General features: G+C 44.2%; 1 protein-coding gene across 1 annotated transcript in view; it reads left to right on the top strand.

Annotated features, from left to right (window-relative positions):
* The first annotated feature begins 135 nt into the window (after window positions 1-135).
* LOC135203441 (probable arginine--tRNA ligase, mitochondrial) overlaps window positions 136-17,732 on the top strand; it is an 89,988-nt gene continuing 72,391 nt past the window's right edge. Inside the window, exon 1 of the mRNA XM_064233168.1 lies at window positions 136-175. Within this exon, the coding sequence (XP_064089238.1) occupies window positions 136-175 (40 nt within the window). The remainder of the gene's footprint in view (window positions 176-17,732) is intronic.

The raw sequence follows: 17,732 nt of genomic DNA, 5'->3' as shown, positions 1-17,732 counted from the left end.
GGGCGCTTACATCCAACACCGGTCTCCATCCCCTGAGGACTTCGGAACTAGGAAAAAGGCGGTTGTAGAAGCCCGATGAATGATGGTTGTCACTAGTTCGTAGCCCCTTCTCCAGCATCTTGATCTAACTGCTAGATGGAGAGCTTGATTCATGATGGGGTCTCTGTACCTGGCCGTCAGTTCCCTTGGGATGGCCGTCAAGGGAGGTCTTTCGACGAAAGGGATGAGGTAAACTCTCCTCAAAATAGAAAGGGTCCAAGGATCCGCCCCTTTTTGGGCCCAGACTTCTGCAAACTCTAAGAGTCTGGCGCCCACCGTTGATTGAAGGACTTGCAAGTTATTTTGGGGGCTTTAACAGACTTGGCGAAAGTCTTACCCCTTCTTGAAGGTCTACGACCCTCTAAACGTAGAGGTTCTTGATGAAGATGGCCCCTCGAAAGGGTTCTCGAACACTTGCCTTTTCCTTCTTAGCCTTGGTAGGGAAGGAAGGGCGAGGTTTTCTTGCCGACTGTGCCAAAAGGTCCTGGGTGGCTTTGGCCGAAAGTGACCTCGAAATGTCCTGCACTCGATGTTTCGGGAACAACTGAGTAGACAGAGGAGCAAACAGCAAAGAAGACCTCTGAGCATGGGAGACCGATTTCGTTAAGAAGGAACAATAAACAGACCTCTTCTTCACGATCCCGGCCCCATAAAGGGAGGCGATTTCACTCGCTCCGTCTCTTACCGACTTGTCCATACAAGACAAAACACACATAAGATCTTCTGGCGAAATTGACTCTGGCACTTCAATTTTCTTGGCTAGGACTCCCAACGACCAATCAAGGAAGTTAAATACTTCTAGCACTCTAAACATACCTTTGAGCAAATGATCCAACTCATTCATTGCCCAAGTCGTCTTAGCAGAGTTAAGGGCAGTTCTCCTTGTCGAATCTACCAGTGCCGAAAAATCCGAATCAGCCGAAGACGGTAGACCCAATCCTAAGGGCTCTCCTGTCGTACCAGAAACCAGCGCGTCCTGATAACTCGAAGAAAGGAGGAAAAGCGAACATCGTTTTTCCCCGCTTCTTCTTTGGAAGCCATCCAGGAACCAAAACTCCTCAGTGCCTTCTTCATAGAAAAGAGTTGGCTTCATCCTCACACAAGAAGAACTCTTCGCTGTCTTCGCCGTTGAAAAAAGTGAGTGAGGAGAAGGAGGAGCCGTAGGCGTAAGGGAATCCCCAAAAACTTGTAAAAAGTAGCTCTGTAAGCTTCTTGTAAGAAGAGACAGCAGCAGAAGTGTTCGGTTCCTCATCCGAACCTTCTAGGACGTCTTCTCGAGGCGAGCGCGGAAGATCCTTATGTGACGAAGGGATCCTAGCCGGAGTTGAGCGAGAGGTTGGAGAACGCCCTCTCTTAGAAGAGTTCACATCCACTGGAGAACGATGAGAAGATCTGGGAAGTCTACGATGAGACTCCCTCTTCGAGGTATACGGAATCTCAGCCGAAGGAGAGGTAGGGCTCCTACTCCGAGAATCCTCGGAAAACATCCACAGGGCGCTTACGAGGAGGGCGAGCGCCTACTATACTCTATGCGCCTATCCTGAGGCGAGCGGCTGCCAGGAGAAGAGCGCCTATCGAGAGCAGAGCGCTTGCGCGGCTCTCCATACCTGTCCAGTTGCGTACGATCAACGGAAGTCCGACTGGAAGGCGAAAATGCGCCTACTAGGAGAAGTCCTTGCTGCTTGCGGAGACTCTTGACGTCTAACAAGAGGGTAACATTCAGGAGAAGGGCGCTCAAAACTAACGAGCGCCTACTTGGAGAAGGGCGCTTCCGGGATTCCTGGTGTCTACCAAGAGACACGGTCTCAGGAGAAGTGCGCCTAGAAGCGGGAGAGCGCCTACACGGAGAAGGGCGCTTGAAAGACTCTTGTTGTCTGCCCCTAGGAGAATAATCAGGAGTATGACGCCTTAAAAGAGACGAGCGCCTACTAGGAGATCTATGTGCAGTAGGCTCTTGGCGCCTACCTTGCGGGGAGCGGCTTAACAGTAGGCCGTCTATCATGCACACGACTCTACCAAACTCTAGATGCCTGTCAGGAGAGAAGTCACGATCCGACACTCGAGGAGAGTGACATCTGGAAGAAGAACGCCTACTTGTATAAGGGCGCCTTCTAGAATCTTGAGGCTGCTGAGGAGAAGTTTCACGCGAGGGAGTTGAAGAAATCGCGTGATGAGCAGGTGCAGTGCGCTTACCGGAAGCGGGAATCCAATCTGAAGAAAAAACTTCTTTCTCCATAGAGCGTCCTACCGATGTTTGGCGTCTTGAAATCGAGAGAGAGCCAGGCGAGCAGCGGGCGTCACTCGAGCGAGGGCGCTCACTGCGAGCCCCCACCTTCATACGAAACCTCCCCATATGAAGGAGAACGATCCTCTGAAGAGCGGCGCCTAGATCTCTTGATCGGAAGAGAAACGTCCTTCTTCCTACGTGATCTAACTGCTAGAGAGTCTGCTAGCGCCGTGATCTGAGCTTGAAGTCCCGCGAGTACTCTCGTAGGAGAATCTTCTTGTTCTTCCTCGGAAGCAGGCGCCGAGCGCGGAGCGCGAGAAGAAGAACGATCACAGGATTTCTTGGGTTTCTTCGCCTCCACCGACGATTCTTCCGGGAAACCTCCGGACTAGAAGCCAAAGGACTGCAGGGAGCCTTCCAAGCCCCCTTCAACGGGCGCGACGCATCCGGGGAGTTCCAACCTCTCTTCGGAGAGGGAGACGACGAGAGGAGAAGCATTGGCGTAGGAGCTCCTTCTTGTAGCGATCCGAGGCAGCCTGGGAGCGTACTTCAGGATCTGCCGCGAGGGGGACGCCTGACGGTGGGGGCTCTCCCTAGCCCTCCTGCGGCTTTCGACTTTTTTTCCTACTCCACTGGAACTGGGAGTCTGGAAGAGGTCTAGGCCTAGAGGCACTAAGGAGCCGGTCAGACGCACCCTCCACAAACACTGGGGACACTGCACTGATCACTAACACTCTCCTTACCTTCCAACTGACGAATCTTCTGATCCATAGAACGATTCTTGGCTTTCAGAGCTGCCGCCTCCGAAGGCGAATCTTCGGCTTCGGTGGCGGGGAGCCGGGGCTGCAACTTGGGAAGAAGGTTCTAATTCTACGTTAGTACTATTAGGATCCACATCCAACTCACTCATTCTAGATCTGCTAGAACTTCTAGAGGAAGCCTTACGCACTCTATCACGTTCCAACTTCCTAACATAAGAAGAGAGCGCCTTATATTCTTCTTCTCATTCAATTCCCATTATCAGTTCATTACAAGGGCGTTAGCCAAAAAGCACATTTCATTTCCCCTGCATTTCATGCAAACCGTTTATGTGGGGGTCTACCGAAGCTTTCGGCAACCTCACCTTACATCCTTCATTCACGCAAACCCTAAACAAAACCGAAGTTTTAACTACCGATTCTAGATCAGACATCGTTAAAGAAAATCAAACTCAAAATCAAACCGGTCCACAATCAGCGTATGCCAAGCCAAACAAAGCGAATACGTCACCAAAAGAAGTCCAAATTAACTCCAGGCAAGCGAGAATCGAAAAACTATCGAGAGGAACCGACAACAGTTGTTATCGTTCCCGCGACAGAGAAAAATCTGACAAGCTTACGGGAGTGGTACGTACATCCGCCACCCAGCGGCGGGTAAGGTAGACCACCTGACCTACCTGTCGCGTGTGCCGCGAGATTTGAAATTCTGTCGGGAACGTCGGAGAGACTATAGCTAAGTATATATCTGTCAGGGAAGTTCATGTACAAAACTAGATTATTTTTTTTATTTTTTGCCTTTTATGAATTTAGATCAGCCTTGTTTTTCTAGGTTTTAATTACTAGTTTTTAAGAATCATTTTGTGGCAGAATAGCCTTTGTTTGTATGAGCATTTGTTTATTTTATTTTTGAAATTTAAGTGTCCGTTGTCTGGTCATTTTAGGTGTTTAGCGTAAAGTACTTAATTTAACGTTTCTCAGTGTGGTTAGGCGCCTCTTCCCTGTTTTGTTTATATTACCGAACTATCGTTTTAACGAGTTTTTTTTTTTTATACGAGTGTTTATGAACGCGTCTTGGTGATGTCTGGACATTGGTGCTCGGACAGAGTTCAGTTCGGGCTTGAGCACTCCCTTGATATCATACCTTGAGCAGCATACTTATTTGGACTTTGGATGACGATTATTTGGCAGTTTATTTGGTCGACGATTCTTTGGATTACGCTTTGGATCCTCACCTTGGTCTGTTGTCTGCAGGTTCTCGTCACTTGCGACTCAATTGTCTCCTGCCTCGACCTGCGGCTTCGTGTACTTCGAGTAAGAGACTCGCAGGTGCTCCATGTCCACTGCGACTTGAGCCAGTCCCTGCCTTTCCCTGACGAGGAGGAATTCCCACGGGAATTGGTACCGTTGCTTTCTTCTAGCACTTTTGTCTCCATTCAGCTGCTGTGGTTTTGGGAGCTTGCTAGCTCGTGAGATGGCCTGTAGGGAGGCTGACGCCAGGTAAGACAGAGTGTCTCTGATTTTCGTTTGGGATCGCCTTCCCTTTATGGTATTACTCTGGCGTTCAGGACCTGCCCTGTTAGCTGACTTGGCGAGTGGATCACGGCCCTAGTTTTGTGTGTCTGATGCATCCACTGATGTGAGAACAACTATACATATAATTTGTATTATTTAATCATATATTTATATATATATTTCTGTCCTGTTTTTGTGTCTTGAACTACATAACGTCAATCAATGAGTTCTATTATAGGCAAGGTTTTGTGTTTAGCGTTGTGTTTGACAGGTAGGATTTATAAGTTTCCTATTTTATTTACTCTGCCTTCCTTCTTTCTTGAAATTAAGAATTAGGGGTCGTTTTTGGTCTGGCCAGGCAAAATTGTTGGATCCGTAAAACAGTCTTTTATAATATAAACTGTTAGTTTCCTGGATTGTTTTTGTTAGGACTTAGCTTCTTAGTTTTAGGGAATCCAGTGTGATTCTAAGGACTGGTATTTGTCCTTCCTTGTTATCAAGTTATGGTTTTTTTTTGTCGTCTGACAAGGTTGATCTAAATTGTATATTTGTTAAGTATTAAATATTGTTTCAGTTTTCTTGAGTGTTTGTTTCCACTGACCTTTAGCACTCAGTTACCATTTATTACTGATAACAATTATTATAATAAGAACTTTTATAACAACCCCAAGGGTTGTAACAATTCCCAAGGGTTGTAACAACATGTATAGTTTTTAGTAAATAAAATGTTTCCTATATAAAGGCATTACTTTTTCTTAACCTATTTGTGCATCTGCAAAAATCCTGGGAAAAGGGAGGAAATCCCTTAAACATTCCATGAGGGTTAGTGCATGTTTAACTTGGATTTTCAAATTCCTTGAGCAAAACCATCTCGCTACTTGCAAAGTCTGACAGCTTCAGCTGTCCTGACTTTTTAAACCATCACCTGTATGAAAATGCATGCTCAATGAATCTCAGTTTTCATGGTTTTATACATGGGAAAAACTACACCATAAGCAAACCCATTCATGTATATGAAAAAACATATTTTCTGTTTAAAAATGCTAAAAGGAGAAATTGTACCTTGTAATTTATTAGTACAAGTTCCATAGGTCAAGATAAAAAGCAATGGATTTTTTATAGAAAAATATAATTGAAAATGATAACATTTACTTATTTCATTACAAATCCTTCACTTTTACTTGCCTAAATAGCAGCTCACAAGTAAAGGTGAGTCTGTTAAGCCCCCTTGGAGCACAAAAGTGACCTAAGGAATCCAGCTGAATGGTGCCAATTTGAACACCATAGCTTCTAAGACTTCAAAGTTGGAATAATCTCTAATAATTAACTAGGAACTGTGTTGTAGTTTATACAGTACAGTAAGTCCTCGGGTTACGCCGGTCTCGACTTACGATGTTTCGTGGTTACGAACGCGCCCCACCATAAAAAATATAAAAATAATATTTTGCGTCGTTCCGTCTTACGCGGTTTAGCGTCGTAACCAACGTAAACAAACGCGAACTAGTTCCGGGCGCACGGCGGAAGAATACGCTTTGTGGGGGAGAGGACGGCGTCGCTTCGCTACGCTCATTCCTCGCCCATACGCCATTTTGGTTGTTTACACTGCCTCTCTTCCCTCGTGTTGTATCGTTTTTGTAACTTTTTGCTCTTTGTTATGGCTCCCAAGCGCAAGGCGGACTCTTCTGATGGTAGTGCATCGAAGAAAAGAAAGGCCATCACCATGGAAATTAAAGTGGACATTATAAAGCGATCTGAGAAGGGAGAAACGCCAACAAACATTGGCCGCTCGCTTGGCCTTAGCCGTTCGACCGTTGCTACCATTATCAAAGATAAAGAGCGCATCGTTGAACATGTGAAAGGATCTGCTCCTATGAAAGCGACAGTGATAACTAAGCAGCGTAGTCTAATAATTGAAATGGAAAGGTTATTGGTGCTTTGGTTGGAAGACCAAAATCAACGGCGTATCCCAGTCAGCCTTATGGTGATTCAGGAGAAGGCGAAAAGATTGTTTGAAGCGTTGAAAAAAAGAAAAGGGGGAGGGAAGTGAAAGTGAAAGAGTTTGTGGCTAGTAGGGGTGGTTTATGAGATTTAAGGCTCGGGCCAATTACCATAACCTTAAATTGCAAGGTGAAGCTGCTAGTGGGGATGAGAAAGCAGCGAGTGAATTTCTAAAGCGTTGTCTGAGATAATTAAGGAGGGGGGTTATTCTGCTCAGCAAGTGTTTAAACGTAGACGAGACAGGTTTGTTTTGGAAACGTATGCCTAACCGCACTTACATCGCCAAGGAGGAGAAGTCAGCAACCGGTCATAAAGCCAGCAAGGAGAGGCTAACTTTACTTCTTGGGGGTATGCTGCTTGGCGACTTCAAAACTGAAGTAACCTTTTTGGTGTTTACTCGGCTGAAAAGTCCAAGGGCACTCAAGGGCATTTGGAAGGGTCAACTACCAGTTAATTTGGAAGTCCAACAAGAAGGCATGGGTGACACTTGCAGTGTTTGAGGACTGGTTCGTAAACCATTTTGTTTTGTTCCAAGTGTGGAGCGGTATTGCGCCTCCAAGGGTATCCCCTTTAAGGTGTTGCTAGTGCTGGACAATGCCCCCTGGACACCCTGCCCAGCTGGAGACTTCAACCCTAATGTCAAGGTGGTTTACCTTCCACCTAATACCACGGCCCTTTTACAGCCTATGGACCAAGGAGTGATTGCTTCGTTCAAGGCCTACTACCTACGAAGGACAATTGCTTTGGCTTTACAGGCAACTGAAACCAAGAAGGACTTGACTGAAGGACTTTTGGAAATCCTACAACATCCTTGATGCTGTAAAGAACATTGCTAATTCCTGGGAGGAGGTTAAGCAAACAAACATGAATGGTGTCTGGAAGAAAATTTGTCCTCAATTTGTGAATGATTTCCATGGGTGTTTGAGGACACAGTTCAGCTAGTTGTCAAGAACGTTGTTGCCCTGAGTAAGGAAATCAATTTGGAGATGGAGGTTGATGATGTTACAGAGCTGCTGGAGTCTCTGGTGAGGAGTTATCTGCTGAGGACCTGATACAACTGGAGAAGCAGATGATAGAGGAAGAAGAAGAATCACCCACCCCAAGAGGCTAGGCTTTCACAAGGCTAGACTTGATAAGAGGTTTTGCAGAGTTGCAGCAAGCGTTGTCAACTTTTGAGGCTCAGGATCCCAACTTGGACAGGTCACTAGGGTTTCCAGAGGCGTCATGGATTGATGCAGTGTTACAAGGAGATCTTGGATTGAAAAGAGGTCGCTCTCTGTTCAGACTAACCTGGAGCAGTATTTTAAGAAGGTAGAGAGGCCTGCAGGAGATCCTGTACCCTCTACCTCAGCTGCCTCTGCTAATCCAGACTCGCCTGCCCCACAATCTCCAGCACCTTCTGAATGTTCTGCTAACCCAGACTCACCTGCCCCAGTAATCTCCAGCACCTTCTGTAGGTTCTGCCTCACCTAAAGACTCACCTGCCCCAACAACATCTCCAGTAGTATGTTCTGCCTCACCTCAAGAATCACCTGCCTCAGCATCTCCAGTAGTATGTTCTGCCTCACCTCAAGAATCACCTGCCTCAGCATCTCCAGCAACTTCTGGAGGTTCTTTTCTCTTCACTAACCTCCCCCAGTCTCTCCAGCACCGCAGCTTCCTCTCCAGTGTGCAAGCCAATCAAATTAATAAAGGTAAGGAATTGTTCTTCTCGTTGTTATTGATAGGTATTTACATTAAATCATGTGGTATTTTTCAATGTTCCGACTTACGCTGAAAATCGTGTTACGACGCATCTTAAGAACGGATCAACGTCGTAACTCGAGGACCCCCTGTACAGTGGTACCTCGACATACGAAAGTCCCAGCTTACGAAAAATTCAAGTTACGAAAGCAAATACGAAGACTTTTTGCTCTACATACAAAAATAGTTCAGGTTATACGAAAGGTTGTTGCTGTAAAGTCCAAGGATTCGCCCAGACCACCGAGAACAATTTTAAAACGCGCCCCGCCAACTGAGTAGAACTCGCCACCATCCTCCCGCTCTCCCATTGGTTCCTGATGCTAGTCACTGCCGTAAGATCCTGCTCTCCTATTGGTCAGCATCTACCCCATTTGCTCTATGTATTCTATTGGTAAAAGGATGCTGTAAATTGAAAAACTTATTCATGCTATATATTTAATAAAAAAAAAAAACATTAGGTAAAGATAGAATAAAGAAGAGAAATGAATGGTTATTATACTGTTTGGTAGTTTCAGTAGTGGAAGAGAAATAATGAAAATTTATGATTACGTACTGTACTATGTGCTAGGTAAAAGTGGTTGCTTGGCGATCGTCCGGTACTCGTATAGTGAAAGAAAACAAAAGGTTGGAAGCTTTTTTTTTGTTTGTTTGTTTATTATAGTTAATGGTTACTTAATAATTATTTGAAATGAGTACATGCAAATACATTTGATAAAAAAAATGTGAATTAAGATATTAAAATATAAAATAAATCAGACAGCTATCATCGAAGCCAACAAATACTTTCTAGAATTCTTCTTCTGTTTAATATTGATATGGTTCATTATAGCAGTCAGTAACTGTATCTCCATTAGGTAAAGATAGAATAAAGAATAGAAATGAATGGCTATTACACTGTTTGGTAGTTTCAGTAGTTGAAGAGAGATAATGAAAATTTATGATTACTATTAAACTGTGTGCTAGGTAAATGTGGTTGCTTGGTGATCGTTCGGTACTCGTAGTGCTGAATGTAAACAAAAGGTTGGAAGCTTATTTTGTTTGTTTGTGTATTATAGTTAATGATAGTTAATAATTATTTGAAATGAATACATACTGATTATTTATACATTTTATTGGCATATTCTAAGCTTTTAGCTTCTTAGGTTTGGATGTCAGAATCATAGACTAGGCTACAGTAGCAACTGCTAACATAGGCTAGGCTTACTGCAAAGGGACATATGCTAAAGTCATAATATATGGAGTTAAATGGGGTTGAACATTACTCAAGTATACAGTGGAACCCCCGTATTCGCGTTCTCCAGATTCGCGGACTTACACATTTGCGGATTTCTCTCGGGAACGTTTCCCTGCATTATTTGCGGAAAATTTGCGCATTCGCGGTATTTTTCTATGAGAATATCCACAAATTCCTGGGTTTTTTTTTTGTTTATCATTTCATCATAAAATGCACTTTTTGTAATAAAACTATTAAAAAAACCAAGTATGAAAATTTTTAGTGGTTTTTCTTGAGTTTTAACTAACAAAATTGGCTGTTTTTAGCATTTTTATAGGGGTTCCAAACATTCGCGGTTCTAACTATTCAGGGGGGGTCTGGGGGGGGGGTCTGGTACGCATCCCCCGCAAATACTACAGGGGGACCACTATATATAGAATTTTGCCTCTGGAGCCATATTTCTTCCGTCGGATCGGCGTCGTAACCCTAGAACATGTGCTGTAAGCCTGGGAATATAATTTACTGGGGTGGTTTTTTGTAGACTTAGACCAAATTAGGCAATTTACATGTAAAAGTGTGGTCGAGATACGAAAAGTTCAGGTACGAAGGCCGCCTCAGAACGGATTAATTTGTATCCTGAGGTACCACTGTAAATGACAAGAAAAGATGCTGATAAGCATAAAAGAAGTTAATTTGGAATATCTCTTATCTAGCAGGATGCCCAATAGTATATGATAAAGATGAAGGTAATTCCCCTAATTTTATGCCTTTACAAAAGCAGAAGACTATTACTCCTTTAATGTATTGGTAACTTTGTAGTAACAATTCTTTTATAAAATTGCTTTGGCTATGAATCTAAGTCCTCAGGTCTAGCCTTGCCTAAGACATAATCTTGATGCTAAACAACTGTACGATACATTTGGTAATTCTTATTATGACAAGAAAAAAAAAAAAGTTAAACGTGTAATGGCCTTTCATATCTTTGTAATAATAATAATTTCTGTTTGATATTACTGAACCCTGGGGGCTTTGCCCAACCTAGAAATCCTCTGGTTACCCCGTATCACAACAAACCTATCTAGGGTTCCTTCCATCTGCACAAGCCCAATTAGCAAGGTGTCCTGGTTTACTATTCATGACTACACATTCATGTGGAACATGACAAAAAAAAATTCAAAATATCAAAATTCTAAACTGTCCACCAAACAAAAATTAGCAGCATATAGCATCAGTATGGAAAAAGTCAACAGGTGAGGAGCTAACGACACTCGTGGCCTTACAAAACAGGAACACTCAGTGGTGTGGGTTATACACCAGAAAAAAAAGAAATAGGGTCTCAACTTTCCATTTGATAAAACAGCCCTGATCCTAGGAAGCTGAACAACCAAACCAACCCTGTAGAGGTGACACAAAGGAATGACCAGTGAAGATCAATCTGAGCATGCAGAATGGGTCCTGTCTCTTCCATGTTTTCCTAAGTTGGTGTGACTAGATCTATTTCACATGAAATATGACTACTTTAACTATGATTAATGAGGTTGTCTAAAATAACAATTTGTCGGAAATTGTGTATTTTTCCTAACTATACAAACCTGAGGTCCTTTAACAATAGGAAGGTACTTAGCGACAGCTGAACTGGTCGTAAGCTTCAAACAAGGGGGTTCGGTAGTTAACTACGTGTCCGGCAGTTGGCAGTCAGCTTGACTGCGAGGAGAGAAGTCACTTTGCTTTAGGCCCAGGAAACGCAGAGTGAGGGGTGGCATGAGGTGGGACTATATGTAAAGGACCTCAGGTTTGTATAGTTAGGAAAAATACAATTTTTGTCAAATTGTTATTTGTTCCGATACGCATACAACCCCTCGGTCCTTTAACAATAGGAAGACTCACTTCTTGGTGGGTGGAATCTGAGTCTTATGAACAGACTGGTGTTCGTCCTACCTTGGTTCCCTCCCTGGTCGTAAGAGCAGAGGGAGGGATCCTAGCCTCTGCTCAGATGATTGGGGTGTGCACCGCAGGATCAGTGGTCAGACTCTGGACCAAATTTATAAGAGGGAGGCAAACAAGCGTACCTCTAATAAATAGCAAAAGGCAAGAACTAGTTCTACTTCAAGAGCCAAAATGAAGTCATGGGTTTGTCTCTTGTTGGCTTCCACTCCCCCCCCTTGTTGGGGAGTGGCGGATACACACTCCTATCCCTACTGATACTGAAAGGGATAGGATGGAGCTCAGTTGTGTAGCTTACCTGCATCGCCCTCCTGTTCAGCGTAGTGACAACCGCGGCCCTCTGCCCACAGGTAGAGGAGAAGAACGAAATAGGAAGAGAAGCCAGTCACACTCTCTTTCACTTGTCCATTCATGCAGTCACACAAGGATGCGATGCTGTTCTGTCCGCTCGGGTGCTGGGTAGACTACACAACTTGTTGAGCAGCCACCACGGGTCCCAAGGAAAAAGTGTCCAAGGACCTGTGGGTAATATCCTGAAGGTAGAATGAAGTGAAGGTGGTCTGGTTGGCCCAAACCCCTGCCTTCAGAACCTGTGCCAGGGAGAAGTTCTTGCGGAACGCAAGGGTTGGACCAATACCTCTGACTTTGTGGGCTGTCGGACGAAGGGTACGGGTGTCGTCACTACCTTCCGTTTTTGTACGCCCTCCTGATCATCTCATGCAGCCAGAAAGAAAGTGTGTTCCTTGGAAACTTCTTTCTTGGTAACCCCGGTGCTAATGAAGAGGCGTCGACACTCAGGCCTGAGGTGCCGAGTTCTCTTTAAATAGCGCTGTAGCGCCTCACAGGACAAAACAGCATCTCATCCACATCATTATCGGTGAAATCCTTCAGGGAGGGGATCATGAAAGACTTGAACCGGTCGTCAGGGACCGAAGGATTCTGAGTCTTCACTACGATGTTCGGGACGAAATCGAGCGTCACGGATCCCCATCCCCTGGAATGCTTGATGTCAAAGGAAAGACCATGAAGTTCCCCTACTCTCTTTGCCGATGCCAGGGCCAGCAGGAAGACGGTCTTGAGAGTCAGATCCCTGTCTGACGACTCTCGGAGTGGCTCGAAGGGTCTGCGAGTCAAACTTCTAAGGACGAGAGTCATATCCCACCCCGGGGGCCTGAGTTCCCTGGGTGGGCAAGACCTCTTGAAGCTCTTCATCAGGAGGGAGATCTCGAAAGAAGATGAGATATCCACACCTCGCAGTTTAAGGACTAGGGCCAGGGCGGCTCTGTATCCTTTAACTGCAGAGACGGAGAGGAGCTTCTCTCGGCGAAGGAAGATGAGGAAATCCGCTACCTGCTGAAGAGTGGCTCTGAGAGGAGAGAGACCCCGTCCACGACACCAACCACAGAAGACGGACCACTTCCCCTGGTAGACAGCTGCAGAGGACTGTCTGAGGTGTCCAGCCATCTCTGCGAAAAAAGCCTCTCGCTCGCAAGAGATGGTGGATAACAGCCAGCCGTGAAGACACAGGGACTCGACAGACCTGTGGTACCGTTCTACGAGTGGCTGGCACAGGAGATTGCGCCAGGGGGGAATCTCTCTCCGCGCTTCGGCAAGCAGAGCCAGCAGGTTCGGGTACCGCCGTTTGGGCGCCACCAGGATCATCCAAAGGTTCGCAGTGATCAGCGCCCTGCTGATCACTTTGCGAATCAGACAGAACAGGGGAAAGGCGTAGACGAAGAGGTTGTCCCACGGATGTTGCAGAGTGTCCTCTGCAGCTGCCCATGGGTCCGGCACAACCGAGTGCCAGGTGGCAAACAGATCCACGACTGGGTGTCCCCACAGGTTGAAGAGGCTTTCCGCCATGTCCGGATGAAGGGACCATTCGGTTCCTATCACCTGATCCCAACAGCTGAGCTTGTCGGCTACCAAATTCCTCTTGCCTGGAATGTAGCAGGCCGACAGCTCTACTGTGTGCGCCACGGCCCATTCGTGCACCTGTAACGTCAACTGGTGCAGTGGGAGGGACACTAGGCCCCCCTGCTTGTTGACGTCCGCCACTACCGTGGTGTTGTCGCTCATCAACACCACCGAGTGTCCCACCAGACGGTCCCGGAACTCTTGGAGAGCGAGGAACGCTGCCTTGAGCTCCAGGACGTTGATGTGAAGGTGCTTGTTGCAATGGTCCCACACGCCTGCAGTCAGCAACTCCTCCAGGTGTGCGCCCCATCCCTCGGTCGATGCGTCTGAGAACAGCAACATCTCCGGGGGGGGGGGGGGTGGGGGGGGGGGGGGGGAGCGACGAGAGAGAGAGAGAGAGACGAGAGAGAGAGAGATGAGAGAGGAGAGAGAGAGAGAGAGAGAGAGAGAGAGAGAGAGAGAGAGAGAGAGAGAGAGAGAGGAAATGCGAAGAGGCACTCCTCTTACGAGGTTCCCGTCGTCCAGCCACCAGGCTAGGTCCTGCCTCACCTCCTCCGTGAGGGACACGGGGAAGAAGGGAGGGTCCCTTGCCTGTGACCAACACTCCTTTAGTCTCCACTGAAGAGACCGCAGGTGACGACGCCCGTGAGGGACTAGCTTCTCGAGAGACGACAGGTGACCGATCACGACCTGCCACTGCTGAGCTGGTTGGTCCTGTAGAGACAGGAACTGTCTTGCTGCCTCCCTGAACCTGCTGATCTGCGAATCTGCGGGAAGACTCGCCCTGCTACCGTGTCGATCAGCATGCCCAGGTACTTCATCCTCTGCTTGGGCTCGAGATCAGACTTCTTGTAATTCACTACGATCCCCATGTTACGAACTGTGAGAGGTCCGCTCCAGGTTCGATATACAGTGTTCCCCCCGTATTCGCGGGGGATGTGTACCAGACACCCCCGTGAATAGTTAAACCCGCAAATAGTTAGAAACCACCATTAAAAATGCTTATAACTGCCTATCTTGAAAGTTTCAGATACCAAATGTACCTTTAACCTAACATCCTACTTCAAATATACCTAAAATTACTAACCTATTTTCTGTATTAATCTTTGAAGTTATATTATTAATATCATTTCAAAGTCATCTTAAACATTTTACCATTAAAAATATATACCTACAGCCAATTAACAGACGAGAGAGAGCGAGAGAGAGAGAGAGAGAGAGAGAGAGAGAGAGACGAGAGAGAGAGAGGAGAGAGAGAGAGATGACGAGAGAGAGAGAGAGAGAGAGAGAATGGCAACATCATATATCTGACCATCAAGAGTGAAATTATGAATTATTTCTGAGACAGAGAGAATAATAATGAGAGAGAGAGAGAGAGAGAGAGAGAGAGAGAGAGAGAGAGAGAGAGAGAGAGAGAGAGAATAACTCCTAAACTCCGACTCCTTCCCCTCCGCCAATACGTATATCAAACGTCATATACTCCTCCGCCACGTTCCTCCAAGTGGATAAAAAGACTGGGAATCGCTTTTTTAATTAATCTTATTAATATTTGAAAATTAGTTATAAGGTAAATCATTATTTATACTACAAAACAAATAAACATACGTAAGTAAGAAAGAGAGAGAGAGAGAGAGAGAGAGAGAGAGAGAGAGATGAGAGAGAGAGAGAGAGAGAGAGAGAGAGAGAGAGAGAGAGAGAGAGAGAGAGAGATGGTATTGTTACTGTTTAATCTCATGAAACTAAATATTATTTGTAAACTAGTGCTGTATATTATTATTTTACCATAAAATGTAGTAATGTCCTTAAAGATACACTTATACATACATTTCCAGCCCAAACAGAGGGCAAGAGTTACCACTAAGACACACTATCTCGTGTGGCAAAAGAGAGAGAGAGAGAGAGAGAGAGAGAGAGAGAGAGAGAGAGAGAGAGAGAGAGAGAGGTGGGGGGGAGGGTTATCCTTATTTAAATGACTGAAATGGATAGATTATTGTACTTCTATAAAATACTATAACATATTTTGAATTTTGAAATTATTAAATTACTATTATTATCATTATGCAAAATATTAATAAACATACACATGTACCATAGAAATTCTCATCTCAGTAAAATAGAGAGAAGAGAGAGGAGAGAGAGAGAGGAGAGAGAGAGAGAGAGAGAAAATACGTGACCATCGAGAGGGCACAGTTGTTGGACCCTAGCCAACTCTGCTTGGCTCCCTGGAAATCACAGACGAGGGGTAAAATGCATTTTCTTCATTCTTACATAATTTTATATTTATAAACTAAAATCTGCTAATTCACTTTAGTATTTTCTTTAATGAATTTATATTATTGCTGTTTACATTAATATTGATTTTGAAAATTAGTAATCATCATCCAAAAAAATTATACATTCTTTCTGTAAGAGAGAGAGAGAGAGAGAGATGAGAGAGAGAGAGAGACGAGAGAGAGAGAGAGAGAGAGAGAGAGAGATTATCGTAGCATTTGTAAAATACTTTCACATATGATTTTGTAATTAACAGTTATTATTATTATTTATTATTATATTATAGATGAAAATATTAATAAACATATATACATACGTAGTACCATAAAAATCTCTCATCTCAGTGAGAGAGAGAGAGAGAGAGTGAGACCGGAGAGAGACGATCGAGAGAGAGATAAGAGAGAGAGAGAGAGAGAGAGAGAGAGACCTGGAGTTCGAAAGAAAGATGCGTGAAGACTGGGATTTCCTTCATTCTTACATAATTTTTGAAATTTAAAACTAAAATCTTACTAATTCAATGTAGTATTTTCTTTCTTGAAGTAATTGCTCTTTACATTAATACTAATATTAGAAAATCATTTAACACACAAAGAGCATACATCATGGTAAGGGAGAGAGAGAGAATTACTATTAGTTATTATGAGGTATCATGTAATCTTATTAACTTACTAATACAGTATTGATCAATATTAATATTTTAAAATCAGTAAATAATTTCTATATCATAAAAATGTATTTAGACATGAAAAATAACATCAAAATACACTAATTAGTGATTATTATCGCAGAAAATCCCGTGAATAGGCGAATTCACCGCAAATAATGTTAGATATGGTCCAGAAAAAATCCGCGAATCAGTGAGTACGCGAATCCGGAGAACGCGAATACGGGGGCCCACGTAATGATAAACAAAAAAAAAAAAAAAAATCAACACTAACAGTTGAAACTGGGGATACGAATATAGAAAGAGACACTGACACAACAAAGGTTTATTTACAAGCTTATTAACAAAGATAAATGCAGAATGGTGTCTCCTATTTACATAAAAAGGCAAAATCTTACACTGCATGAATTGGGGGAACAGTGAGGTAATGAAAGTACTTGCCGACCAGTTTTGCAACTCGAATCGATGGCTTCACAAAAGGAGAACTCTAATTGTAGACGCCTTCTTGCCTCCGTATTGCAGGAAATAATCTACTCTTCATACTTGAAGGGCAGGAACTCCCCAAAACCACTACCACAAAACGTTTCTTCTCTGAAGTCTTGCTAACGCCGAAATAACTTGTCGTCCACTCCTGAAGACGACTTGACCAGAATTCGACAATTCTTGGGCCCCTTTTTCTTCTGATCCTTCGTTGGTTCCTTCTTCTCTTATCTCTCTCTGACGATCTCTGCTGCTGATCTCTCACTGATAATCTGATCTGTGGCTTTTACTGATGAGCTCTTACTCAATGACAAACTGATGATCTCTCTTCTCCTACTTCGTCCGTCGTATTTATCAAACGTCACAGACTCCCGAGATTACTAGAAACTTCTTAGAAGGATCTAGATGAGGTATTGCATTAGAAAATCACTGCGTTTCTCACGTCACGTCGGCGCCTGTCAAGTTCCACAAAAAAACTCCTGCCGATTCAGAACAATCATGAGAACAGGCACCTCCAACACATGTGCAAATGCCCCCTTGCTGCAGAACTTCTCGAAGATGCGTTTTCCTTCCTTTATCTTCTTTGCTATAAAGCAATTACCAAAAAGAGAAAAAAAATGAAATCAACTGATTTTATTTTTTCTAAAGAGAAAAAAGAATTAAACAGCATAAAAGCTTTAATACTTCTCCATTCACTCACCACTTGTGCCAAAAACAGAAAAAAGGTCATTAGGCTACTCATTCTGAAAAAACTCTAGAGAGGCTATTACCTATCACATTTCCTCCTTTCCTCTTACTTTTTCCGTTTTCTGAACTCTGATTAAAACTTTGAAATGCTAAAACCCTCTTGCGTTTTCTCAAAGCTAATTTCTATCAGTAACACTGTTCACATAGAAACACTGGCGGGGGCCATGGTGCGGGGCATTCTTATAATTCTGAAGCAAATTTACTATTCATTGACTTTGC

This window comes from Macrobrachium nipponense, chromosome 36 (genome assembly GCF_015104395.2).
Source record: "Macrobrachium nipponense isolate FS-2020 chromosome 36, ASM1510439v2, whole genome shotgun sequence".
NCBI lineage: Eukaryota > Metazoa > Arthropoda > Malacostraca > Decapoda > Palaemonidae > Macrobrachium > Macrobrachium nipponense.
The sequence above is the reverse complement of the archived record's forward strand: the minus strand, read 5'-3'. Positions and strand labels throughout refer to the sequence as shown.